This window comes from Pezoporus flaviventris, unplaced genomic scaffold (genome assembly GCF_033815535.1).
Source record: "Pezoporus flaviventris isolate CSIRO_AGI_PZ_B2104156 unplaced genomic scaffold, CSIRO_AGI_Pfla_v1 ptg000031l, whole genome shotgun sequence".
In the NCBI taxonomy this organism is placed as follows: Eukaryota; Metazoa; Chordata; class Aves; order Psittaciformes; family Psittacidae; genus Pezoporus; species Pezoporus flaviventris.
Window position 1 is genome coordinate 41,822,968 of NW_026892579.1, and position 27,269 is coordinate 41,850,236.

The window sequence follows — 27,269 nt, forward strand, 5'->3', positions numbered from 1 at the left end:
TAGGAAAGTCAATTAATAAAGTTTTAAAACAGTGCAATTTAATTAATGGCAGTCAACACAGATTAATGGAGGAAAGATCTTATCGAATTAATGTGCTATTTTTATAGGAGTACAAATTTGGTGGATAAAAGTAATTGTGGTAACATTGTATACTTTGACTTGGGATGCATTTGCCCTACAGTATTACAAACAACTCTGACAGGAATCAGAACTAACATGATGAACACACCTGGCTAACCAACTTGTTTTAAAGCTGGCTAGTGTTAGAACTAACAGCGTAATAGAATGTGGGGATATCAGAGAGTGGGTACTGCAGGGACTGCTTGTGAGCCTTGTGCTTATTAATAATGCTGTCAGCAAGGTGGGAGAAAGCAGTGCCTTTGCTAATAATATTTTTCAATGAACCAAAATTTGGAAGGGGGCAGAAGTGAGCAAATGCCTTTTCAGCTTTGCTTGAGAAGCAGGTGTAAAAGAAATAACAGTTGCTTCACATGTAACCCAACACAAAGGGTCTATTTAAAACCAAACATCTCAGGCCTTACATAAGAAGAGTACTCTTCTGGGAAGCTGAGACTGAAAAATGAACTGAAGGTTCAAGTGGCAGACAACTGTCTGAGCCCCAGAGCCTGTCTGAAATCATGTAGCCAAAAGGGCCAATGCAATCTTTTCCTGTGTGCAAAAGATAGCATCAAAGGGGAGTAAAGAGGTTGTATTACTTCTGCATTTGGCACTGATAAAAGCTATTGGAATAATGTCGGTCCTGATGTCAGCAACTCAAGAAGGATGTTGGCAAATTGGAAGAAGCTCAGAGAAGAACCACAAGAATATGAATGAAAAAACAAAGGCTGTAAAGTGGAGTGATTCCACAGGGTAAGTCTATTTAGATTTAGTGTATCAAAGTAAAAGCTAGGGAATGACTTGATTGTGGTTTGTAAGTGCTTTCATGTGGAACAGACACTGCCTAATAAGGGAGTTTTTGCTCTGGTAGAAAAATAGACAAGGAAATCCAATGGAAAGCTGAAGGCACATTTCAATTAGGTTAAAGATAGGCAACTACTGCAAATATTTACCATGCACTGTAATAGAGATGGATGACTTTTCTGTCTAATCCTACTTGAGTCCTGCTCTTGTTCAACAGGAATCAATTCCAGGTAAGCTAATGACTCGTACTGAAGAGTCAGAAATGGTCTTAAGATAGTTTATGTCCTTAACATGTTAACAGAACTGTGCAAACTATATCAACATACATTTTAAAGTTAATAAAATAAAGATGCTTCTTTGTGAAAAATGGGATCCAAATTTAGCTAATTGGAGTTTCTTCTCTATATCAAAAGGTGCTTTGTGAATGGTGGGGGTGGTGTTTCTTTCTAGCTCTGCGCTGAGAATCTGCTTGGTTTTCAGTGATACCCAAAAAAAATCTGGCAGCACAAGATTGCAATGTTTTGGAGAACAGCTCCTAGATGCATATCCAGTTGTCACATTTTCATCTCACATTTACCTCTACCAGCACCATGCTGATGGGTGTGACTGAGGTAGCAAAACCTACCTAAGAGGGATCTGGTTTGGGTCATGTACTTACCTGTAAAATAACTTCCAAAAGTTATTCCTAGAGTAAAAAATGGATGTTACACCTCCCTAAAAGAAAAAAGACCTTAATAGCAACTGGCTTGAGTGCGTTAAATACCAACAGGTTAGGAATAACTAGTCATAGTATTTCATAGCTTTCCTTGCATAATAGGGTTTCCCTGGAATGTGCAAACATAGCACTTGTGTTCCTGATCTTACACCCATGGGTGTGCTCTGCTCACCTGGCCTATTAGAAAAGAAATAAGCTCACCTTTTTTCTCCTCTTAGCAATACTAGTATAACTTAGAATGTAGGAAATATGAAAAACATGCCACTTACATCTGACCAGTGAGGTAGCGCTTTTCCTCAGGTAATTTCATAAAGCTAAAAGAAGGGGTAGTTCAGAAGAGGATTTCTCCCATGTAAGATTGATTTCAATTAGTAACGGATAACATTGATATGGATATATATAACACAACTACTTTTTAGCTTCTGGGAATGATGCCATCTGTAAATAAAGAGAGCTAGTGGTAACAGAGAACTGTAAGGTCTGACTGGGGTAGCCAACAGCCTGCACTCTTGTGGGTCTGATTTGGAGGGCAATACCGTGCTTCAGAAGGTCAATTTGCTTGTACTCATTCTATTGGAGACCCATCAGCAACACATCAGACATACAGATGCAGCTTTCTGAACTACTAGGAATGGCTAGGTTGGGGACATGCTGTAGTCATAGATACAGTTAAAACCTAGGTATGTAATAACTTCACTTTGAAAAACCTAATGCATTGCTGAGAATCAGAACCAGAGACAAATCATTGATTCCTGGGCCAAGGACTGCTTTGCCTCCTAGGCAGAACACTCTCCCATACACAGAGATTTGTCCTGTAAGTCAACTAAGACATTTCTTAGGTCACAGATGAACAAACATATGAAGGCAAACCTCACAGCACTTTTAGTTAAGAGCTTTTTTTTCTTTACAATTTCTGTACAATATAACAAGAAGGCAGTTTGCAGAAATGTTGGACCTGCTTCTCTCTATCTCATTTAACTGGCTTCTGTACATAAATTACTCTGTGGAGTGCCTTTTTTTTTTTTTTATTGCACTGTAGTCTGTTGTAAATCTTGCTCTGAGTTGTTCAATAACACCTTTTTTGTTGTTGTTGTTTGAGTGAAGAATGAAGCCTAAGGCTTGATTCTGACTACAGATACGGCACATAGGTATTTATCCCTACATGCTTTGTTGTATCCTTATTGCACACACATGTAAGCCCCACATGTGCAGTTCATGCAAACGGGTACATTTCCTGTCAAGTTACCTCTTGACAGCAGCTCATTTAATAAAAAATGGATGCGCAAACCAAAAGTCAAAATCACACCTCTTTTTAAAGAATAGATGCTTGTCTCCATGCCTTTGAATTGCCTTTTTTGAGGTATGGAGAGAAGACTTGTCCCTTCACTATTCCATGATTTACCTTTTTGCTTAACCTTCCTTACTAACATACTAAAGTTCTAGGGTAAATTATTACAAACAACGATTACAAAAAATAGAAAACCATAACCAAGTTGGCATGGGGATCCAGCCCTGACAACTGGTGGGGAGGTACTTGCAAGCGTATTTTGAGCTAGCTACTTGAATTAATTTTGCTGGAATGAGACTGTCTTCTCAATATGACAGTTCTCAACACTTAATAGTTGTTTAATGTTCCCAATAGGCTCAGCTCTGCACTTTGTAAATCAGCAAAAAATGAAATTAAGGTCTCTATTTTACCACTTAAATTATTATCCTTTTTGCTCTGGCTTGTGTTTGTATGATGATAATGTATTTTCTCTAGAGGGACAAGGAGCAGACTGACCTGGAAAAGGAAGTCTTTTTTTACGTAGAACTGTCTTTGATCACTCACGAGACTTGTGCTCTGATCTAAGCTCACTGACATCAATGGAAGAAAGACTGCTATTGGCTTGGAGGTGAGGGCTGGCTCCTGTCCACACAGAGTCCATATATGCAAAAGCAGATGCTAAAAGATAAGTCAGAGTTACAGAAAAGATATTTTTCTTTACACAAGGTTAGATTTATAAAAACTTTTCACTTAATATTTTTTTCTTAGTCCCTGACACATGAAAGTCCAATTTCTACATTTATTGTTGCTGTTTATCTGAAGATAAACCTTGGATACAGAAAAGGGGAGACCTTGATGGATACTTTCCATAGCATGAAAATGGAAGGCCTCCTCCATAGTCTCTCCTGGTACACTGAAGAATAGGAAAAGGGAAAATACCCTCCCACCACGTGCATTTCCTGCAGGAAGAGCCATTTTGGAGAGGGGATTCAACACATTAGTGGTGGACACGGTCATCAAAGAAGTGGATAATCACAGAGTCTTTTTAAAAGAAACTTCTAATGGGATTGTCTCTCTTGGTGACAGTTTCCAGACAACATAAATCAGCACAATGAAATCCAGAGATGAAAAGTCAGTCAGTAAACAGTCCTGAAAAGAATCCTCCCCAGCTCACGTGGGGGAAAGGAGGCAACCTTCATTCTGACATGTATCAGTATCTTCAGAAAGGTCATTGGGAGATCACAATAGTTTTGTTGTATGCCATTCTGCTGTCTACTTCCTTGGTTGATTCAGTAACTGGTTTATATTGTAGATTCAGAAAATTCATCTCATTCAATTGTATGAGAAAATTTAATGAACAGTATTTGCCACTATCATCACATTTTATTTCAAACAACAGTCTCCAAGTGCTGTGAATATGACATTTATGCTTGGACCAGGCAACAGCACTGCTTTGGCCCAGACATTCTGGCCAATGTGCTTCAAATCAAGTATCTCTTTCTTACTCACTTAATGCTTCCTACAGAAGCACCACAGCTAAGCGAGACAGGCAGCAGTTACACAAAACTTCACTGCTGACTTGGTGTTCAGACTTTGATCTGACTTTCAGGCCCTTATTCCTTTTCACATCTCACATGTTATATGCTGACCTTCTCTACAATTTCAGCTAACAGACTTAGATCAATAAAAACAGGCGCAGGATTATGTATACCTAATGTCTCTATGAGGCTTATAAATATTTGCTCATTCAGAGCAAATTTAACATTGGACTGAAATGGCAATATTTTCATTGACATATCTGAGAGTAAAGCAGTTTATAAAGTGTTAAGTTTGGGGAAAGATGCCATAGAAAAGGAAAGTAAAATTATAAAAAAAAAAAAATAAAATAATAATAATTATTATTAAAAAATAATTTAAATTATTAAAATACTGAATGAGCAAAATTCATCCAATGAATAGATAACTGTGGCATTCCCACTACATGTATCCTTCCATGCCTTTTAGAGTAGAATTCAGAAACTGAAATGTATAACATCTTCCTTACAAACTTGAATATTTATGGCAAGTGTGCTCTATTTCACCCTGAATCACTTCTTCAGATGCTATTAAAAATCAGGAGTTTCCAACCACAGTCTTAGAATGAACTAGATTTTTTCATCCCTTTCTCCTTTCACTCCTTTCTCTGGTTGGGCTCGGAGGCTCTGGGCAGACTTTCCAGAGTTGCTAGGGACTGTGGCTCCAGCTGATGCTGGGTAACTAAGCAAGTTAAACAGAAAACATTCTTCCAGAGAACAAAGGTTGATGCAAGATTCTAGGTCTCTCATGCTTTGTCATAGTCAGAAGGAGTATGCAGGGGGAGAGGAAAGGAGAAATTGTGCAAAAAGCCATCTACTAAGAAAAGAATGTTTGATTTGGATCACAGGATGTGAGACTGGAGAATGTATTGCATAACTTTATGGCTTGTCCTTATTTGCAATGATTCAGTATCCGGCACTGCTCATCCCATTTCTAAAAATGGTATTGAAAAGATTCAGAGTATTCAGAGGTGATGGGAATAAGTGAGGAATGGGAGGAAAACACCTTTTCATCTTACAACAAATAGCAATGACTCTGTCTGCAGGTCATCCTACAGGTCATTGCAGATCTCTGATTCTGCCTCCATCCCCAGTACCCAAGGGACATTCACTAGGTCACGCCCCTTCTGTGCCGGAGGCTCATCTTCTCCATGCCAAATTTAAGATTACAATGATCCTTTCTCAGTAGCATTTATCTTATAACTGTCTAACAGGTAGCATGTATAGCTCCTAGTGTAGAGGACAAGAAACGAGGCAGGTGAAATGCTGTGGAGGGAGAACTGCCCCTCACCACAGCTGTTTCTGAAGACTTCCCTGTCAAGACAAGCCCCTGCTGGAAGAATCTTTATGGCCTTTTTGGAGGCCTGTTCCTGGGGTAGAGGTATTTCCCCCTACTCCAAAACAGGCACTTCCGGAACAGTCTTTTCTGTCAGGATTGTTTCATTATTAGCATGCTTCTTTCTTCCTACCTCTTCAAAGCAAGCAACATCCAGACTTGCAGGTCCTCACCCCAAATCAACCCTTCTCCCATTTCTGACCCTCCCTTGTGCTGATGTGGGAAAAACGGAGCCAAGACCCGTCAAGCCCTTTGCCATCATCTACCAGAGCTGCAGGTCCGGGACAGAACCCGGCTATCCGAGAGGGATTCACAACCAACCCGCAGACAAAAACTAGGCAACAAATGCCAAGCTCATTACTTCAGGGAGCCGCTCATCAAACTTTAATATATACCCAAACTCCTGTTATTTAAACAATGAAAGGGAGGCGGGTGAAAAACCCCAGCAGACCGCGGTGGTGCTGGGCGGGGTCAACCCGACCTCATTCATGGCTTTCTCTGTGTAGAGCGAAAGGGTTTACGTTCTCTCCCCCCCACCCCCGCCTCCCCCGTTTTAATTTTGGGATGGATTAAGACAAGGCTGGAGTCGGGAGAATTCCTCCCACCCGACTGCACCGGGTAAGCGACCGCTTTAGCTCCCGTAAGTATGCGGAGAGCTGCGATGCCTGGAAAAAAACCCCACGATTTCTTCATTGAGAAAAACAGCACTCCTGGCTCGCGCCCGGGAGCTGCTTTTAGGGGCCTTTACTCCATTATCATCCTGGCTGCTATTTATTAATTTGTTATGATATTACAATTAATTAGTTAACATCTCACATCGCAAGGACAGTCCCCCGAAAGGCTGGACCTGCCGGAGCTCAGTTGGCGGGGGTAGCCGCGGCGGGAGTCACACCGGTGCGCTCATGTGCAAGGGCCCGGGCCCGTCGGGCCGTCCCCTGAGGCCCGGCACAGCCAGGCAGCGCTGCGGAAGAACACCTCACCTTGTTTACCCCGAGCGCGGCCGGCTGCAGGGGGGAGGTGGCGGGGGCCGGGCCGGGGCGGGGCGCAGCTCGGTGGGCGGTGGGGCCGGGCCGGGCGGCGGGGCAGTCAGCCTGCGCGCTGGGCACCGTGCGGGCGTGTGGCGGCGGGCAGCGGGGCACGGAAGCAGCCAGCGTCCCCGCCACGTAAGTAGCTATTGATACAGTGGGGGAAAGCGATGCCTTACTGAAGGGGAGCGGCGCGGCCATCCCTTTCCTCCCCCGTCCTACCCCAAGGAGAAAAAAGAAAAGGCTCAAACAAAACCTGCTCGCTGTATTTTTTTTTTTAAACAATTTATTACAATTTATTTTGCACCCTTGTTCTTTCGCTTTTGCACTCCCAGCCCCTTTTTCGTCGTGCTGGTTTTCCTTTTCTTTGTGCATGAACTACGTTTAAACGCCGCGAAGGCAACGAGCCCCCAGACAGAAATCCCGCTGTGCTGGGGAAACGTGAGCGTGTGCCTTCTTCGCCCGTGGTTGCACTTTTTGTTCTGTCGAGGCGACCACGACAGCACGTTTCTTCTCGCCGCCGCGCAGCGGTGCGCGTAAGCCCCGCTGTCCCATCCCCGGCACGGCTCTGCCGAGCCCCCCGCCGCGCCGAGCGCGCTTTTGTCGGCCCGGCCGCTGCCCGCTCCAAGTTAAATGCTCCCTCGCTATTTCGCGGGGCATTTTTGGAGCGCCGCGGGCGCCAGCGGCGAGGCTTCCGCGCCATCTACAGCCCGGCCGTGGCAGCGCGGCGCAGCCTCGCCGTAGGAGAGAGAAAGGACGATCACCGTTGCGCGCAGCGCGTTACCTAACCTTTTGTTTTCGCCCGCGCTGCGCGCCCCGCGGGAGCCGCGGCGGCTGAGGCCCGGCCGCTCCGCTCCTTGCCGCGCGCTGCCGCCTCTGCCTTTCCTGCCGCAGCACCGGGCGCCGCTGCCCCGCCGCGCTGTTCCGCGCCTCTCCGCGCCCGGCCGCCGGCGGGAACAAAGGGCCGCGGGCTGAGCGCTCTCTCCCTGTGCCCAGGACGCGGCGCTGAGGCTGGTCGCCCGCCGCCGCCGCGCTCCCGCTCCCGCCCCCCCCCCCCCCCCCGCCACACAAAGGCAGCCGCAGCCGGACGGGCGAGGGACCGCGCTCCACGCCAGGGCTCCGGTGCAGCGTCTCGGCTGGTCTTCTCCATACTCATGAACATACAAAGGTCAACCCCTATCACGATAGCACGATATGGGAGACCGCGGAATAAAACCCAGGATTTCGAGGAGCTCTCGTCCATACGGTCCATCGAGCCAAGCCAGAGTTTTAGCCCGAATCTAGGCTCGCCGAGCCCGCCGGAGACCCCGAACTTGTCGCATTGCGTTTCTTGCATCGGGAAATACTTATTGTTGGAGCCTCTCGAGGGAGACCACGTTTTCCGAGCCGTACATCTGCACAGTGGCGAGGAGCTGGTTTGCAAGGTAATACCTCTCCTCCTTTCCTCCTTGTCCCCCCCCCCCCCCCCGGGTCAGCCTGCTGTCGCGTGTTGTTTTCCCGTGTCTTGCAGGAGGGCTGAGCACGGTCGTGTAGCTCAATTATTAAACAGTTGAGAAACAAAAGGAAGGGAGACAGGATTAAAGGCGCATCCTGTAACTTTTCCCTTGCTCTAGACAATGGCCACGTTATAGCGGTGGCCCGGAGCCAGTTCTGCCTCTTACCCGGGTGATAATGTTCTGGAAAGAGCCGTGCTTTTAAGTAGGTCTTAACGTGAGTTCAGGTAAAGAAAAAGCCTCATCTTCCCCACTCTTACTTTTCAAAATGGAGTAGGGAATCCCCAGCAAATTTTAAGGTGTTGGGACCTGCTGGCTTCCTCGATTTTTCCTGTCACTTGTTCGTGTGAGTTTTGCGATCCAAGAGGATGGAGAAGCAGGGGGAAATACTGCCGTCAGCCTTGTCTTGAAAGTGATAAAAAAAAACAAAACCCCAAAGCCACATCGAATTAATCAGCCCGAGCTCCCTCACCGTTGAGGTTGTTTGCAAACAGCATCCTCCCCCGTTGCACAACTGAGCAAGAATAAAATCTTCACACCTACGGTTTTTAGAAGAGCAGACAAAATAAGCTATCCCACTCTTTGTGGCCTGCCTGCCTTTTCTTGCCTCCTCCCAATTTGCTCCTACTAGTCAAAGGTGAGCGGGGGGGGGGGGGGGAAGAAACCCACAGGTGTGACCATCTGTGGAGGGATGTGCTTGTCTTTCTGGGCTGAGGGAGTATTTTCCTTTGTTCCTAAATTGTGACTCTCATTGTCTGTAGTGAGCCAGACTTATGCCTAGCAAACTGAGGCACTACCCAGTAGTAGTTCTTTATAACTATGTAACAAATTGCAACCTTGCAACGCACGCTGCATTATTTGTATTGTTCCCAGAATATGGAATTATGCCATTTGGCTGCCTTTGGCAAATTTCTAGTGTCAAACTAACTGCAAACCAGAAAAGTACACATATTACAGTTTATTTATATTCCATGGATTAACGATGGTATTTCTGTTTCATACTTTCTCATACTTGAGTCATAAGAAGTTATAGACTAGCCTGTAACAGGGAAGTGAAAATAATTGCTTCTGTTTGCTGTTTGTAAGGATTGGAGTTCAGAGTTCAATTTAAATATGTTTAGTTGATTGAGTTATAAAACCTGATGTTAAGGCAACCTAGGACTTTGTGTGATTATTTAGGGGGGAAAAAAGGGGCTGTGACTTTGCAAAAGGACCAGTATTGCATGCTGAACTGAATGCTTTGTTACTAAACTGAAACAGAACATGAGAATTTCCAGAATGAAAGCTCTGCTTGGTGCAGTAGTACAGTGCTGCACTCTAGGACATTGGCATCTTTTCATGAATAAATAGATCCCACAAAGCTGCTGCTCTGCATGAAATTATAGGTGAACTTGCATAGCAAATAGTAAAGCGGGGGCTATGCTCTTCTTTGTTTCCTGTTTGGCTTGCAGGATTAAGGCACTGTTTGATGACAGTATGAACAAGTATTAACTGCAGCTCACAAAGAGTGGACTTAATTTTTTTCCTTCCCTTTAAGCTGTACATTTTTTAGCTGATCCTGACAGCTGAATAGTATCAATTTTTCCATATGTGCAAGGCACTACTTCTAGCTGTGCTCCAAAAATATGATCTTAGCCTGAATTTCTAGTTTGAATATGCAGTTGTCAGTCCTGAACTCAGTATAATGCATGCTTTAAAATGCCTGCAGTATCAAGACTACTATTTGTCAAGTAGCCTTCCGGCTAAGAAACCTGCTATCTGGTATCTTATTGAAGATGCTCTTAGAGATTGCTTGCAGAAACATTGGTTTGGATAACAAACACATGCTGATGATTCTCAAGATTCATTTGGCTGCACCCACTGACTGTACAGATGCCGTTATTTGCTTCAAGGCTCTGTGGCATCCAAACAATGGTAACTTCTCACTTCCAGTTCCCAGCAACAACTAAATCAAACTGTAGCTTATTGAACATCTGCTGAATTGAGGTCAGGGATCTTAAAAGTAGGATACAAAGAAGCCCTTTATAAAAGGTATTCTAGACTGTAGCAGTATGATAGCCCTTCCCATCTCCCCACTTTCAAGCGTAGTACTGGTATATGTTGAGACTTACTTATTTAACATAGTCTGAGAATCGCAAAATGTAACTAATTTTTATCAGAATTTTGGAAAGGCTGTATTTTTTTTATTTTATTTTTATATGAGGGTTCAAGCTACATGAACATCCCTGTGTAAATTTTATAACACCCAGTTTGTGGAGGAGCCATTCATTTACAGTGTAGTAGTTACGAGTTTTGAGATCCAAATGTCAATGAATTCTCTGGAATGAATTACACACCAGGGGTCTTAGCAACACCCCCTCACCACCCTGGTTCTGCTTCCCTGGCACACCATGTCACCAGAATGCCTCAGTGCTAATCTACCTCCTGTAAAATGTGTTGGATCTGTTCAGCAGCCTGCATTTAAGGTTGGTTTTGTCTGTGCTGGAGTATAGCAGCACGGGTTTGGGGTGGGGAGAAAGAGATGCATGAGAAGGGGGTGTCCCTCCCTAGTTTCTTGGGGTTTGAGTCCTTTTCTGCAGAAGGAGTTTATTAGGATTGTCGTCTGAAGCATTAAATGACAGGTTTTGAAGCCTCAGGTAAATCTTGATTGAAGTGTATCTCGCTCAGTTTTGAATTCTTTTTAAAAGCTTTAAAGAAAGCTGGGAGATTTGCTTCTTGGAAAGGATACAAATACCTGCTATTGGAATACAAATACTAGAAGGAAAACAGTTGCAGCTTAAACCAGTTGGTTAGAAACCTATACCGGTTCTTCATTTTTTATATTCAGTTAGAATAACACTTAACTACCTTAAATTCTTTTTACAAAAGTAATAAAACACCTGCGAGTAAGTTACATATTAATGGAATTTCTGTGCTAGTGGAAATGCTAATCCCTTTCTTTGTAATACCTCTGCATCAGGTACAATTAAAAATAAAAATCACTCCAGTCAATACTTTGCTTATATTCTCTTTCAGCACACTGAGTTCTGTTATTCTCAATGAAGTCTTTCTTGTAATGTGGGCATTTCTCAATTGACTCAAATACTGATTCATTCATCACCACTAGATTATAGTAACTTTTTATATTTGGGTTTCCCAGCAGCTTTTTAAATTCTTACTGCTCATTCATAAGATCAGTGATAACATGCTTACTAGTAAAGGGACACTCTGCTTTTAATAGTGCACTTGATTAAAATGCAGGGAGTTCAGAGTGGTTTTGTCTTTGCCTTTTGAAGGATATTTGTCTGCACTCCAACAGGCAGGGCTATTTCCTGGTTGTCCTTCTGATCTTATAAACAGCCATTGTAAAACTGAGACTTTGAAAGTGAAAGTGACTCTGCTGTTTGTCAGAGATGAAAGAAAGGCAGGAAGTAAGTATGAATAGCAATAGATGATATTTTAAACTTGAAAATCCTTAAGGCTTTAATGGGTTAATAAAATCAAGACAGAGGCATGTGTATTGGTGTGGATTTAATACGACGGCTTCTCTCAGTACAAAGCTACTGGCTGTGTTCTCTATGAGTTTATTTGGATGGTAAATAGAAGTTAAACATGTTTACTTCTCAGTACTGCCCTTCTATGTTGCTGGTCTTCACAACTTAATTTAGATTACATTCTAAATTTGATCAGTTATTAGCTAGTGAAACTATTCCTGCTACAAGTTTTGAAGACTAGCCTGTCAAGGTTACGCATATATTCTGTGTAGGGTTGTATAGTCTATTTTGTCTTGTCCTCAGTGCTGTGAGTTTGTGACATCCTGTTTACATAAGTGCAGCTTCAGCAGCAGCATAAATTGTACTTGGAGATGGTTCTGTTAATAGAATTAGACGTACCATAACTTCGCTGTCCTTCATGTCACTAACCCTGGCTTTGCTGTCATTGTTTCTGCAGGTGTTTGATATTGGCTGCTACCAGGAGTTATTAGCACCATGTTTTTGTCTGCCTGCGCATAAAAATATCAACCAAATTACTGAAATAATTCTTGGGGAGACAAAAGCGTATGTGTTCTTTGAAAGGAGCTATGGGGACATGCATTCGTTTGTTCGTACCTGCAAGAAGCTTAAAGAAGAGGAGGCAGCCAAACTCTTCTATCAAATAGCTTCTGCTGTTGCACACTGCCATGATGGTGGACTGGTACTGCGAGATCTCAAGCTGCGAAAGTTTATTTTCAAGGATGAAGAAAGGTAAGAGTCTCCCTTAAGGTACAGGTGGGGGTGCCTGAGGTCAGATATTCAGGCTTGCAGGATGCTGTGCACTTTGTGTGCCAGGAATGATGATATGGCAACAACAGGGTGTTACACTTTGGGTTGCAGAGGAAACTAAACAATCATGGGATGGATGTGCCATTTTATCTTCTGACTTAGGCTTTGGAATAAAGCAAGTATAGAGTGCTGTTGCACCTGTGTCTGAGGAGCACCCTCATTCCTAAGGAGCAGATGTCTGCTTGAGGAAGGCTCTGCATAGATATCTGGTGTAAGAGCTCTGTTATTGTAAATGCTGCTGGTATTTAAAGGGGAAAGGTGCAAAAGATCCAGTATGTTAAAAAAGGTTGTAGACTTGAATGGCTCATTCCAGTAAGGAGGCACAAAGAGGAAGAGCAGCCAAGTGGATAATGTCAACACAGGTTGGAGGGAAGGACCACCAGTGACTGCTTTGTGGACAGGTTCTTGTTTTCTGCGCTGGAAGAGTCTGGAGGCTGCTTCAGGCAATAGGCTGATCTATTATATGATCATAGTAAAACTAAAACTGCCTTTCTGTGTGAGTGCCTGTTTGTATTATCAAAGCTATTGTGGTACTTGGGAAACTACCCTTTTATCTCCTCCCTGCACACCCTCCTCTCAGTAATTGGGTGGTAATGATTTGGGGAAGTAGCATGGAAAAAAATGATGCTGGAAGCTCTAGGCATATTGGTGAAGTGCTCTTTCTGATACTGAGCTATAGCTATAATCTTGTACCTGTGGAAACTTCCAATCTTTTTCCTTGTTGTTACCTGTTTATTTTATGTCGTATATTTGCTTGCAACTTCCACATAAGGCACCAGAGTAATAAACACTGCCAGAGTCACTGCCACTGTCAGGCTTTGACAGTGGAACTAAATGGAAGATGACCATTATGAAAGAAAAATGAACTAAATAGGGGCAGAGCCTGCCTTTGTGCTTCTTCCTGCCTTGGTAGAGGATTGGGAGATGTTTTCCCCTTTTAGTTAAATCCTATAAACTTTCTGAAAGCTTGTTCAAACTGTTGCTGAAATGAAATGGATGTTCTGAGATCTTCGTTAAAAAAAAAAAACAGTGCATTATCGATTCCATTTGGGACTGTTTTGGGGAAGTTATAAGCAACAGCAAAGGTACAGAAGTTTTCTGTAGGGTCAGTAAGTCTGTGATCTGAGAGTTAGAAAATGTTAACACACAATTCAGTCAGGAAGGAGAAGTTCCTGGCCTTAAAATAAAAATGACAATCATCTATACTGTTTATCTCTACTTCATTTTATTACAAGCTGAGTTTTTCAAAATAAACTCCTTTTAATCTCTTTACAAATTGAAAATAAAAGACATTTTCACTTCTTAGTTCAGGCAATTCTCTATGAAGCAAATAGCTATTCCTTGGTTTTCTGCAATGGGCTAATATATATGATTACACTTTCTTTCTCTTCAAATAAAAAACCCTAAAGTGAAACTAGTTTAATGTCCATTCAGAGAGAAATGCAAAGCAGATAGATGTAAACTGCACTTTCACAACTTAAAGTTTATTAATTAAACACCATTATAGCACCTCTGATGCAGATAAGAAGGAAACTTGCACAAAATAGTTGAGGTGGGCATTGTTTTCTGTTGTAGCTGATAGTCCTAATGTTAAAATGGATTTTTTTTTTTTTTTTCCTCTCCTGGGGGTATATATAAACTTGTGTGGTTTTCCATGAAGGACAGGATTTGGAAAAGCTGCTCCAAGTGGACAAGTGGAAGCAGTGTGAACCCAGGGCAGTGCAGTGAGAGCAGACATGGGCCTGTGCTGAATACTTTTGAACTCCTACTCTGCTGCTCGCGAGGAACTGAATGCAGCAGGAGGCACAGGGCCAAATCCTTTAGCCACCCAAGAAGAGTGGTGCATACTGTAATAGCAGTGTTTGCTTTTATGAATGTTTTTAACATAACTGTCCTCTGCAAAATCACAGTTACTCACTTTTGAACAGTGTCTTATACAATAATTCACTTTAAAGGTCAGATAAGACTTGCTGGTTATTTTTAAGATAATCATAATGTGGTTTTCTTCTGGATGTAATGTTGATTTGTAAGTACTGTGGTATTATAATCCTTCTTCTGCTAAATAAACAGAGATGAAATAGTGTGAGATAGAAATAGAACGAGAGACTGTGTTTTTTTCACATGCTCTGATCATCAGGCTGTAATCAGTCATCACTTTCAATCTGATGCTATATTTATGCTGAAGAATCTGCCTGATCCTTCTGGGTTCACAAAGGTGTGTGCGTTGCTTGCACCCTTCCAAGCTCATGTTCTCTGAGGCTGCTGGTTTTGGTGAGGATGCTCATGTGCTGAGCAGCCTGCCTTTCAGAAGCTGCCATCAGTGGCAGTGCCTGGGAATATGACGATATGCATGATCTCTTCTCATTGACACCAGTAATGAACCAAGGAGGAAAGAGAGAGGTGAAAATGATGTTTTGAGAAATATATATGAACTCCACTGATGTGTGTTGCCTGTTCAGCCAAGCTCTTTCTTAGTTGTTCTTTCCCTGTTTCTTGAAGTTTTCTTTTTTGTTTGTTTTTTTTTTCCCCTGCAGTTCACTTTAAGTACCCACTGATTTGAAACTTTCTCTTTTTGAATACTCACAGCTTTTTTTGGTAGAAAGAAAGATGGGAAATCCAGCATGCAGGCAACACATGAATGGAAAACTCACTTCTTTTATTTTTTTTTTTTTTTTTTTTTTAGTAAGATACTCATCTGCTCTTATCTGAGAGCTGTCAGACTGGAGAAGCCAGAGAGAAAGTGAAGGATATAAGGAAGCAGTTCCATTTGTTTAAAAATAAATCAGTTAAAGCATTTCTTCGTACATACTCTTTCAATTGATCCCAGTGATATCCTGGTAGCTTGAAATGAAATCGGAGCTCCTGAAGTTTTGCACAGATGGGTGCATACAGCATTGAAGTTCTTTCCACCCCATTCATATTATCTAAATTACAGCTGGAATTTGCAAAGATTCAGGCTTCTGATCTAGCAGCATCATGAGTGCTCTGTGCTCCTACTCAGGTCACTGCTAAGAATGCATGTTATTTGGATGTTGCAAATTGCAGTGCCTTGAGATGTCTGTAATGAACTGGGAGGTAGGAAGGTGGAAGAAAGTAATGTTGGAGCCTCGTAGTGTTGAGCATTTAGTAGGGTTCCTAATCTTACTGGTTATGTTCTCTTAATGTGCTGAATCAAAGGTAGACTGTGATGGTGTGCTGCCTCTTACTACTGCATGTGTAAATACATCAGCACTTAAAATGAAATAAATTCCATAGTGCGGAAACAAGCAAAACCAATTTGTCTGTGTTTCAAGGTACTTTATCTATAGCTTCTTTTAGTCCTGAACTGCAGAAATTTTGAAGGTAGGATAATTTGCATTCCATTAAAATGATGTGTGCTGTTGCCAAGCACCTAAGGTCTTTTTTTTTTTTTCGGTGTTTTTTTTTTTTTTTTTTTTCTTCGTGTAAAAGAAGGTTAGGGTTAAGGTTGTGTTTTGGGGGAGGAGGTGTGTCTGTGGTTCTATTTGTCAACTATAGGTGAAATGGCCAGTCTTCTAGTACTACAGTTTCATAGTTAAGCTCCTTAAATCTGGAGCTGATCTTGATGAAGCAGAACTTCTAAGACATTACAGCATGGCTGGAAATGTTTTGTAAGACTGGGTTCACAAGCAGCAGCACATCCATTAAATGAGGGCAGTGACTTTCAGAGAACTGAAAATACAGAAAATGCCATGCTGGGTCTCACCAGACTTTCTAAAGTACCTATAAGATTCTTGAATACTTTAAAAATTGGGTTCTTTAACTTCAAAATAAAACTTGAATCTGAAAGAGTGTAGATGAGCTAAATAAAACACATTTTTTTCTGTGTTTTCTGCTTCCATCCCTGCTGGTAGCTCTTTCTTGTCCTGGATATTAAGCCAGGTCAGTGCTAATGTTGTGGGGCTCTTGCCTATAATTCTTTTGCTGTGTTTCATGTCATGATATTTACAGTTTTCCTTCTACAGGCTGTCTTTATAGTAGGCCCTTGGGCAGACTGACTGTGCCCTTCTCCTAGCTCTTGTCCCACAACCATGTTGCAAAATGGACAAGATTTTTTGGATTGTTCTAAAAATAGCACTATACATAGTTTATAGCCAATAAAACAGTTCATTGGTCTGATACATAGCAGATGCTTTGAGAAAGAGCCACCTCAAATATCTCAGAATTAAATCAAGCATTTCTGTGTTGATTGTTTCAGTGGTTTTCTTAATCCAAGAACATTTCTGCTGTCAGGGAATTATTAATTTCTTTAGTGCATTTTTAAGCCTTTAATTATATTAAAATATTAGCTGTCATAATATTTGAAGCTTAAAGACCTTGCACATTTGTCATACTTGTTGAAGGGAAAATTAAAATAATTTTGGTATTTGGATATTGTAATTTTCCTGTATTCTTTGAGTAAATATGAGGCAGGTGGGATCCAATAAATGGAGTTTGACACTTTTTGCTCTGCACCAGGGGAATGCAGGTAGTACAGTACAGTAATTTAGAAAGCCTGTTTTAGCACAACATATTTATTTACTTCTCTTTTTATTATTTTTTTTTCCTCTAAAGTTTCTCACTTTTGAGTGGATGATGCTTTAAGATGACCTAGTTATGTTGTTTGCAGTTCTAATGATACATACCTGATCCCACAAATAAATGTAGGATGCATCTACCAACCTTTTCTGAAGTAAACCCTTAATTTTCTTGTAGTTGGTAGTAATTTTCCTCCCCAGCATTTATCAAACTGTAATACCATCAGCTACTTTTCCCTGTGGTGTTAGAATGTGCTGTTTTGCTTACAATTCCACAGTGAACAGGTAAGTTAATTCTTTCCAAGTCCTAGAAAGAATCCTAAAATGGAAGAAAATCAAACAAAATAGAAGTGCTCTTTGAATACCAGCAGATTTAGAAATAAAACCAGTCTTTATCTGTTTTGTCATTTAACCTCTTCACATTACCCTGAATGGGGCCACAGGACCAAAGAGCGTAAATTCTTCAATAGTGGAGAGTCTAGGTCAGATTTCAACCTAGAAATTCTTATTCCTAGAATATGGGGAGGAAGGCAAATTTCTTCACAGGCAGCAAATCTCTGTTGTCAGACTTAGGGTAGAGGATGAAGCAGTTGCATAACTTTTCCACAGAAGGGTTCATGCTCCCTTTTGACTTCATGTGGTTTGGTTGCTAAGCCTCTGTTTTGTCCTGGTGTTCCTGGAAGCAGTGCACTTTGGATTTCTTAAGTGTGCTGTACCCTTCCCAGTGGGATGTGGGAGGCTCTTTGCAGACCTGAAACATCACACCAGGCCTGTGAAATGCTTCAGTCTTCTCCCGAGGGTATAGATAGTCATAGAGATGCAGCCCAGTGCCATGCTTGAAGCTGGAGGGGAGTATGGCTTTCCGAGAGGGACCTCTGGTGGAATGCTGTGTTATGTGTTGACTGCAGTGCCAGATGTGTTTGGCATGGTTGAGTGCCCAATCATGAGATGCCTATCACAGTATTGAGCTCTCTGATGATAGGTGCTTTGCAGTCCCTGGAAGTAGATGTCACTTGAGACAAGAGTTCAACGGCTGGTTGTTTTGAAGGCTCCATCCACAGACTTTGGTCCAAAGCACTCCATGTTGACTTTCGAGCAGACACTGAGGCTGTCTGTGACCATCTGTGCTGGGGGCCAGGAGGGGAGGCAGGGAGCCCAGCTAGTGGCATCTGCTCTGGACTGTCATGGTGAAATTCTGCTGCTGCCTTTTCTTCTAATTGTCCTTATTACCACACTGTGAGATTGCTTCAGGCTTGGGAGGGAGAGGAAAGGTGGAGATTGTAAACAGGAGCCAACCTGGGATGTATTTAGTCTTAAGCACCTGCTTTTTGGTAAATATATATTGCTTGGAGACAGGTTTACAGACATCTAAGTGAGAGGTTTCCATTGGGGTTGTGAAATAATGCCACTGCTTTATCTTGGAGGTGCTGAGCATTTACTGCAGGCTCAGAAAGTGTAAGGCTTTTTTCACAACTTGCAGTATGTTAACAAAATAAAGTTTTGATCTCCTTTTCCTATGGAGCTTCACCATGCATTGCATGAAAAGACTAGAAAAGATGGTGAACACAGCGTACAGTTCACAGCAGAGCCTTTTATAACTGACCTTCAGTGTGATCTTGAAAAGATAAAAGTGAGGCGATATAGCTGCCCTGAGCCAGGTGCTTATCAAATAATGGGCTCCTCACAGTGTTGGAACCGAGACCCTCTGTGGAAGGGTCTGCACTGGATTTGAGAACCTGCACCCAAACATACACATAACCTCTGTCTACCTAATTTTTGAGGAACATGTTGACTCCTTAGGCAGTAAAGGCACAAAAGAAACTTGGTATATGGCATACAGAACAGGCTATTCCCAGCAATCCTATTTGAGTGTTGCAAAGCTGAGGTCTTTGGGGCCCCAGCCTTTTCTGGAGGTGTGTGAGGGGGTGATCTTAAAGCATTTAAGTGGAATTTTATAGAAAAAAAGTCTAGTTTAAAACAAGTTAAAAGCCCTAAGCCTGCAGATCAGGAAGGGGGTGTGGGGCTGGGCTTAGTGTCCTGGTAGCATCTCTTCGGAGGAAGGGTGGGGGATATGTAATTTTTTAGAGGCTTCCTCATTCTGAGGAAGTACCATTGAGGGAATCTTCCCTAAGGAACAAGGTTCTTCCTGTGAACCTGTGCTGCCTGTAAGTCCTGGTAGTCTTTAGAAGTATATCCTTGAACCTGTTTCATTATGCCAGAGACAGTTTGTCTGCCTGCCTTTGTGCAGTGTTTAGTTTTTATTTCCCCTGAAGTTGTGTAGGATGTTGCATGGTGAATTCCCAGGCTGTGTGCTGTTATGCACTGGAAAGGATCTTATGGTGAAAGGAGCAGGATTTAAATTGATGGCATAACGTTTCCCCTCTGATCCTGCGTGCCTTGATGCCCCCAGAGGAGAGCGGGTAGTTCTGAGTTCAGAACGAGCCTTTGCACCAAGCTGCAAATCATCTGCACAGAGTTTCGTTAGCCGCCTTCCCCATCTCACTGTGTCTGCAACAGCAGCCTACTTCTGCATTATTTAGGAGAGATTCCTTTAGTTAAAAAAAAATCAATTAGAAAAGATAACTGTTTCCAGTGGTGAGCTGCTTTTTTTTTTTTTTTTTAGTTTTTTTTTTTTTTTTTAAGTTTTTCCCTTCCTTGTGACTCTAATGGTGGGATTGACCTTGATTAAATGACCTGTAAATTATTTGCCACACAGGAGCAATACTTGATCTACTGGGCAGTTGATGACTTGAGTGCCTCTACCTAGGGAAAAGTTTTCCTGGCCTCAGTCAGAGTAGTGTTGAAATATGAGATAGCGTTGCTTGAGTGCCTTCATTTTTTGTGTAGGGGGAATACTGCAAGGCGCCTCTTCCCTTTAGGAGTAGCCATTTTGTGTTTGCCTGCAGTTATGATAATAGAATGGCAATTCAGATGGTGATGATGGTTGTTTGGGATGATGATTGGTTGTTCTCGGGAGGTGTGAGGCTGGAATCTGGATCATCTCATGATCATCATTTAGTCCAGCCTGAATAATAAGTGCCTGGAATGTCCATAGCAGTATGGCTTCTTCCAGCTCTTCCCAAGGCAGCTGATCTGGCTGTTGTTGTCTGGGGTATGCTGTTGTCCTAAAACTGTGCATCTGGTGTGCTGTTAGTGTTCCCAGAATGGTAGCAGTGGCTCAGCTGTGGTTCAGGTGTTATTTCCCTTACAGATGGCTTTGGGGACAGAATAGAAGCAACTGTTTCCATTGATTCAGGCATGGGCTTCTTTACTACTCACTATTTATTCACTGCAGTGGGATATTTTCCTCTGAAACACCCAGACTCTCAGTCAGTATTTCTGCTTTAAATGGTCTGGATTATTTTATTTTATTTTTTTCCCCTCTCCAACCTTAGGAGCTTAGAGCTCTGAATAATTCCACTGATTTTGGTATGGAAATTATGTTTGCTTTTGGAGAGTAAGTGTGAACACTGGGTTCTTACAGCCCTCGCTTCAGTGTCAAAAGGCAGGATAGCAGTTTGCCATTAGTCCCTAAGCTCTGCTGGGAGGAATAGCCGAATCACTCTGAAAAAAGCGTAGGATGTGCAGCAAAGCTGTCTGCCAGAGATGGGTGCTTACTCAGGAGGTTGCATTGAAGAATCTTCTGGAAGAGGTTTAATTGATTAGGTTTTGTTACATTACTGAAGAGCAAAGTCTGAATGCAGTCAAGTAATGAATGGCATATTGATAAGAAATTCAGAGTGGTATTGTTTTTCATGGGTTTCCCTGACGGTTTCTATGGGGACAAAGACGCATTTCCCGTCCGAGTGCTGCTGCTGCCCTCTGATTGCACTTCTGTGGTTTCATTCACCAGTAATGGGAAAGCATTCATAGGCAGAATAGCTTCCCCTTTTTAAATAGCCATGATTCAGGGTTGTATTTTTTAAATGCATTAGACTAATGCAGTGTTTTATCAATGATCTGATAGATGCATAATGCTCTTTTTCCAAGTGCTTATTCAGGGTCTGCATTAAAACTTGAAATTATGTACTGTAATTACGTAAGCCATGACAAAAGTCTTTGTTGCCCTACAGTATGTGTACAAAGTGATTCTCATCCGGCTTTGGCAGTAGCTTGCATTTGAACTTTAGGGATTAATTTTGTTGCAACCATTTAAATGGTCAAACTCAAATGCTGATGCTTTTGGGAAGCTTCTTTTTTTTTCCTCTTGTGTGGGTCTTTCAGTTGACTGATGTGAGTTAATTATTTAGAGAATGAGAGTTTTTTAGAAATGTGACTTTTTTAAAAAAGTGAAAGATTTTTGTTTGTCCTTTTTCTGCTCTGGGATGGGAGGCACTTTGAAGCTGATTGTGATTTCACATCTCGGTGTTCTGTTTTGAATCTTTCTCCTTGCCTGCCAAGTGTTGAATTTAGGCTTGTCCGGTTACTCTGCAGTTGGATGCACTCTCCACCCTTTGCTGTGGAGGTTCTGTGTTCTCAGAAACTACTTGCAATTTTGAGGGTCTGTTTGTTGTTGTTGGCGTTTATTCTTTTTCCTGGGTATTTGATTTCAGTGCTTCCTCTGAGAGAGAGTGTGTGCGGGGGAGAGAGAGGTTGCTTCTCATCCAGCATGTCTCTGCATTTCTGTGTATTTAGATTTCCCTCTTCCCTGTTCCCCTCCACCCATCCACTCACCCTTCCTCCCTTCCCCCCCAAGAGCTAAAAAGCTCTCTGGCTTGCAGAAAACAGAGCTTTTTTAGCAATGCTTGAAATGCGGAGGAAGGGAAGACTAGTGAGAGCTGTAAACTCTTGCAGAGATGGGGTTCTGTGAGCTGGGAAATAGCAGCTTCTGGGCCAGGCTGCTCCTGTTTGAGAAAATGTGACACGACTGTAAAAAGGAGAGTGAGACTTGCTGTTTACACCTGTGTAGCACGGTCACAGACTGTGTTCTGTATGCAAGGCTTAGGTATGTGAAGTCGTCCATCACTGGTGAAAACAGGCTGGAGTGGGTCTCCCCAGCTCTGCTGCTGGCATGCAGATGGGGTAACACCCGAGTTGCTTTTGGTGGTAATTGGGAGGGGGAGAAGGTCACGCTGAGGCCATATACCTGGCAGTGCGTGTTCAAGAGATGCATGCAGCTCCTGCAGTTTGCAAGGGAAAGGTGTATGTGTGTAGAGCGGCATGTCCAATGCCATGCCTTAACTGGAGCATCACCTTGTTGTAGAGGAGCCGTTTCAGAACTTGTACCTTATACAGGAGGGTGTTACTTGTTGAGAGTTTGGGCACTAGTGAGGAGGAGGACCAAAGGCTGGTTGTGGTTTTGTTTAATTTGGGACCTTTTGTTTCCTCAAAGCCTGTCAACTAAGCAGGATGAAAAACCTGGTTTGAGTGTTTGCTTCATTTGGCCACAGCTTATGTAGGAGCAGGCAGATAAGGGCCAGCTGTTGTTACATTTGCTTACTTAAACAAAACCCACTGTAGCATGTGTGGAGGGCTGTAAGCTGCAGCACCTTGAAAGAAAAGCAAGGCAGGGATAAGGCTTTTGTGTGCTGCTTCTGGTTTATTATCGAAAAATGATTTCTGTTAGAGAAAAAGGTCTTTTTTTTTTTTTTCCTTTCTTTGACGCACCTTGCAGTCTGCTCTTTGAGGTTGTGTTCTGCATCCATTGTAGAAAATGAAAGATTAGGGAATTCCAGTAATTTTCTGTAATATAAAAGCTTCTCATTGAACTGTTTCTCCAGTTTTTTTGGCAGCTCTCTGAAATGTGAAATAGGATGGGAAAGTTTCAGTTTTTCCCTGCAATGTTGACACTGGGATGGCAGGGGAGCATGTGTGTGGGGTGAATTCCCTCCTGTAAGCTGCTTATAAACAGCATGCTCTGCCCCACTCCGTGTGTGTGTGTGTGTGTTCGGCTTCTGTTAGTGGGATTGAGTGAATGCTTTCCTATCTGGCAGTTCAGTGACTTAATGCATGTTTGAGTAGCTGGCCTCACCGTTTTATTGCTACACATACTTTTCTATGGAAAAACTGAGGTGGGCAATGCAAATGGAACCACAGCTTATGTCCTTGCCTTCCTTTTCATTTCCTCCTCTCTGGTTTCTGCCCTCTTTGGTGTGTTTTTTCTTCTGAGCATTACTTCTCGCTGCTTTTCCTATGTTGTGCAGGTGCAGGAACTTGTCAAAGCTGAGCATCGTGAATTACTTGTTCTCTAGTTATTTTCCTTCCTGTTTTGGACCCTCTGAGCTGTGTACAGAGGGAGATTGCTGTGGTATTGCTAATTGTAGTTAATTTTCTCCTTGCAGCCAGCTTCCTGTGTGAGGTATTGCTGCTGTAAAGTATTGTTTGAGTGCTAATGAGGTGGTTGTCCATAGCCAGGAGAAGTGCTGTTAGGCTGGCAATGGGTAATTAATCAGGAAGCAGGTGTGTTGTGCAAACCCTATCAGCATCTGAACTGGAGGAGAAAACACTGGCCTATTTAAGGAGAGAAGGAGCTGCCTTGACACACTATGCTTGGGAGCCAGGTATTCTGAATTCTGTATTTATGACTTCCTGATTTGACACACGTTGCCAAAGGGGCTTTCACCTCTGCTGGTAAATGTCTCTAGCTGTTGAAAAGGTCCAAGTGCCATTATGAGAGTTTATGGCACAGTTGCCTCTCGAGTACTCCGTGGAGTAGAATGCTCGTCTGTAGGTTCAGAGAAGATGGGGATGAGCTGCCCTGGAACCAAGTCTAAGCCAAAGCTGGCCCAGCTGTCTTTGCAGCTCAAGTCAATGTTGTCTTCAGTAAACATTTAAGAAACAGGGTTCTCCTTTTCTCTATTAATGACTGTTAAATGATGTGCTTTAGTCAAGAGACATGAGTACTGATTTCTGGGATGAAGTTCAGTCCCTGCCAGTCTGTCGTAAGGGAAGCATGGCCATGACAAGGGCCTAAGAGTGACCATACAGCCCGGTGAGATTGAGGGATGAGGTTGATTATACCCAAAGCTGAATTATGGTCCAGAGTTGTTGAAAAGAAAGCCTGCACCATTGCTAGGTCCCTCTTCCATCCAGATGCCCTGGACAAGTCCTGTTGTGTTGTAGAGATTGTGCTCTCAAAACCAACGATTGCTGGCAAATGCTTTAAAGGCTAATTGATAATTCTTTTGGATGCCTTTAACAGGGACAGATTTTTAAATACAGTTACAGATGCCAGCAGTGAGGATTAAAAGGAAAGAAAGGTTATGTTCCTCTACTGCTATGGCAGGCAACTCTGCATCATATTTTCTGCTCCTGTGTGATATCCATAAGGGAAGAAAATTCTCTTGCAGAGATAATTACTGCAGCACAATGACAAGTTCACAGTGCTTTGCAGGCAGGAGTTTGCAGTCTAGATAAGGCATCCCTGTCATCTCTCTGCAAGCCCTTTCCTAGCTTCTCTGTCGTTCCAATGGGAGGAGCTTCTCTGGTTCAGCTGGGTAGATAAACTTGCTGTTAATCCTGGCAGCATGCAGCTCACCCCATCTCTCCTTGCCCAAAGGACTATTTAGGAAGACTGAAATCCGATAAAATTCCTCTTCCTTAATGCTGGAATAAAGAAAAATGTTGGTTGGTCAGAGGGATGATTTAGGGTCAGAGTGATCATTTTATTCCCGTTGAACCTTGTGGAATTACAAGCAACTGCTCACTACTGTGTAGGTGTAAAAATAACCTCGTCAGGGCTAGGCTTGTATTTGGGCATAAATCCTACATTAAGGTACATTAAAGTGGAGCCAACACAGAAAACATCTTGAGGTTTATGTCTCCTTTTTGAAACTATGTCTATGTAAAATGTACCAAGCACATGAATATGACAGTTGCTTTTATCTTTTTAGGACTTTATTAATGAGTTTACTGGACATAACTGTATTTGAAATCTCATAGCTCTGTAAATGTATGGCAATGTTCCTCGTATGTCTGATTGTAGCAGGCAGGAATTTGTGTTTTGATGTTTGCTTACCTCAGTGATTTTTGTTTTCTTTTACCTGCAGGACTAGAGTGAAATTGGAAAGCCTAGAAGATGCTTATATTTTAAGAGGAAATGATGACTCTCTTTCTGATAAGCATGGCTGCCCAGCCTATGTGAGTCCAGAGATCTTGAACACAAGTGGCAGCTACTCTGGCAAAGCAGCGGACGTATGGAGTCTAGGTGTCATGCTTTATACCATGCTAGTTGGACGCTATCCTTTCCATGACATAGAGCCTAGTTCCCTCTTCAGCAAGATCCGTCGTGGGCAGTTTAACATTCCAGAAACTCTATCCCCCAAGGCAAAATGCCTCATACGTAGCATACTGCGTCGGGAGCCATCGGAAAGGCTGACTTCACAGGAAATTCTGGACCATCCATGGTTTTCTACAGATTTTAATGTATCAAATTCAGGATATGGTGCTAAGGAAGTATCAGATCAGCTGGTGCCTGATGTCAACATGGAAGAAGATTTGGACCCGTTCTTTAACTGAGCAAAAAGACTGTTGTTCAGAAGGTACACAACCTGGAGATGGACACATGAAGGAGCCCTTCCTGACCGTGTTAAATCACATCCTGCATCAGCCTAGCTTGGTAGCAAAAGACACTCAGAGGTCCTCAAATTGAGAAGGAACCTCTACAAGGAGCTAATATAACAAATGTAGCATGGGGACAGACTGGGGGGGTGGGGGGGAGCTTGCTATCAGGTTAGATTGATTTGGAGGAGAAAAGGCAGCATGGAGCAATTGTAGCTTCTCACCTTTTTGGAGCCAAGGAGACTGCACATGCCAATTCTGGTGCAGCTGTATCACTCCTGTTTCTGTTCCATTAAAAATAGTGGTAACTCACAACAAATAGAAACTTTTTTGCCTCAGCTCACATCTTGGCATCGCACTGTTAGATATTTAACTTCAGCCATTATTCAGGGAAAGTATAATTGGCTAACATTTTTTTTAATCAGATGTTTAATAATTAATGGGATTAATTTAAGAAAAAAATTAGGTGCACGAAGATGGACATGAAAAGTGGGTGCTAAAAACAAACAAAATTTCAGTTCATGTCTCTTGATAGCTATTTTCAACTCATTTCTTCTAAATAAACTACTTAATATTCTTGTCAGGAAATGACATTTTAATGCTTTGTTCCCTTAAGGGGAAGTAACTGTCATTTAAGAAGCTGTTCTGTTTTGTGTCAAATGGTTTGTTGCAGGAAGCTATTATAACTCAAACTTCCAGATGCATTACTGCTATAATGGGGGGGGGGGGGGGGGGGGGGGAGAGGAGAAAAATGTATCATTTTTTTCCTTTTTTTTTCTTTTTAAAGATATGAGATACTGGCTTCCATATCTGCCATGCTGCACGTTTATGACTAGAGAGGGCAGAAAGCTCTTAATTGTGTCTTTATCTGAGAACCCATCTCTTCTTTAACTGACTGGCCCATGTGTAAATAGAGGGCTCTTTATTATTGAAGAAGAGTATTGTGTTGGACTTTTTTTCTTTGAGTTCCTTTCAACTTGGGAAAAGAATTGTTTGGGTTTGATTTTTGTTTATGTCCAGAATAAGAAATAAGAGGGTATTAATAAGCTGAACATTTATATTACAGATATTCCTCTTGAAACATACACAGTAATATGCACCTTTTGTATTGTCAAGACTTATTCTATTTATTGAAGAAAATGTCACAGTAGTGATGTATTAAGCCAGTACTTCAATTACGGGTTGACTTGGGATGACATGTTACATGCTGTAGTTAACACACTTCTTTTCTGTTCAGGTATTTCTGTCCCTAAATAACTTTTTATTTAGCTTCTTTTTCTAGATAGCTTTATTTGATTTAGACTGGCAAATGTTTTTATTACTGCTTTTATATTGCTGTATGATATTGAAATCTCTTGGCATAAATATTTGTGTTTCCAGTACCTCAGTTGTTCTGATATTACTGCCTGTATACGTTTTGTGAAGTGGTCATGTTTTTTGGGTAGGTACATGTGGACTCTGTAGTATGTAAATGTTACTTGAATTTGTGCTTAATTATAGTATGTGGCATGTGCGTACAGCTACTTGGCATTTGACGTATGGATGCTATTTGCCTGCCTTGCAGGAAAGTTATGGTCCCACTCTCAAGAGGATGTTTCACAGT

At 42.3% G+C, this 27,269-nt stretch overlaps 1 protein-coding gene across 1 annotated transcript; it reads left to right on the plus strand.

The window, feature by feature from the left end:
- Positions 1-6,870: 6,870 nt before the first annotated feature.
- TRIB2 (tribbles pseudokinase 2) lies at positions 6,871-26,387 on the plus strand. Its single transcript, XM_061460832.1, has 4 exons — positions 6,871-6,976; positions 7,835-8,262; positions 12,262-12,554; positions 25,156-26,387. The coding sequence occupies exons 2-4, from the start codon at positions 7,993-7,995 to the stop codon at positions 25,622-25,624; spliced, it is 1,032 nt and encodes a 343-aa protein (XP_061316816.1). The 5' UTR covers positions 6,871-6,976; positions 7,835-7,992; the 3' UTR covers positions 25,625-26,387.
- Positions 26,388-27,269: the final 882 nt, after the last annotated feature.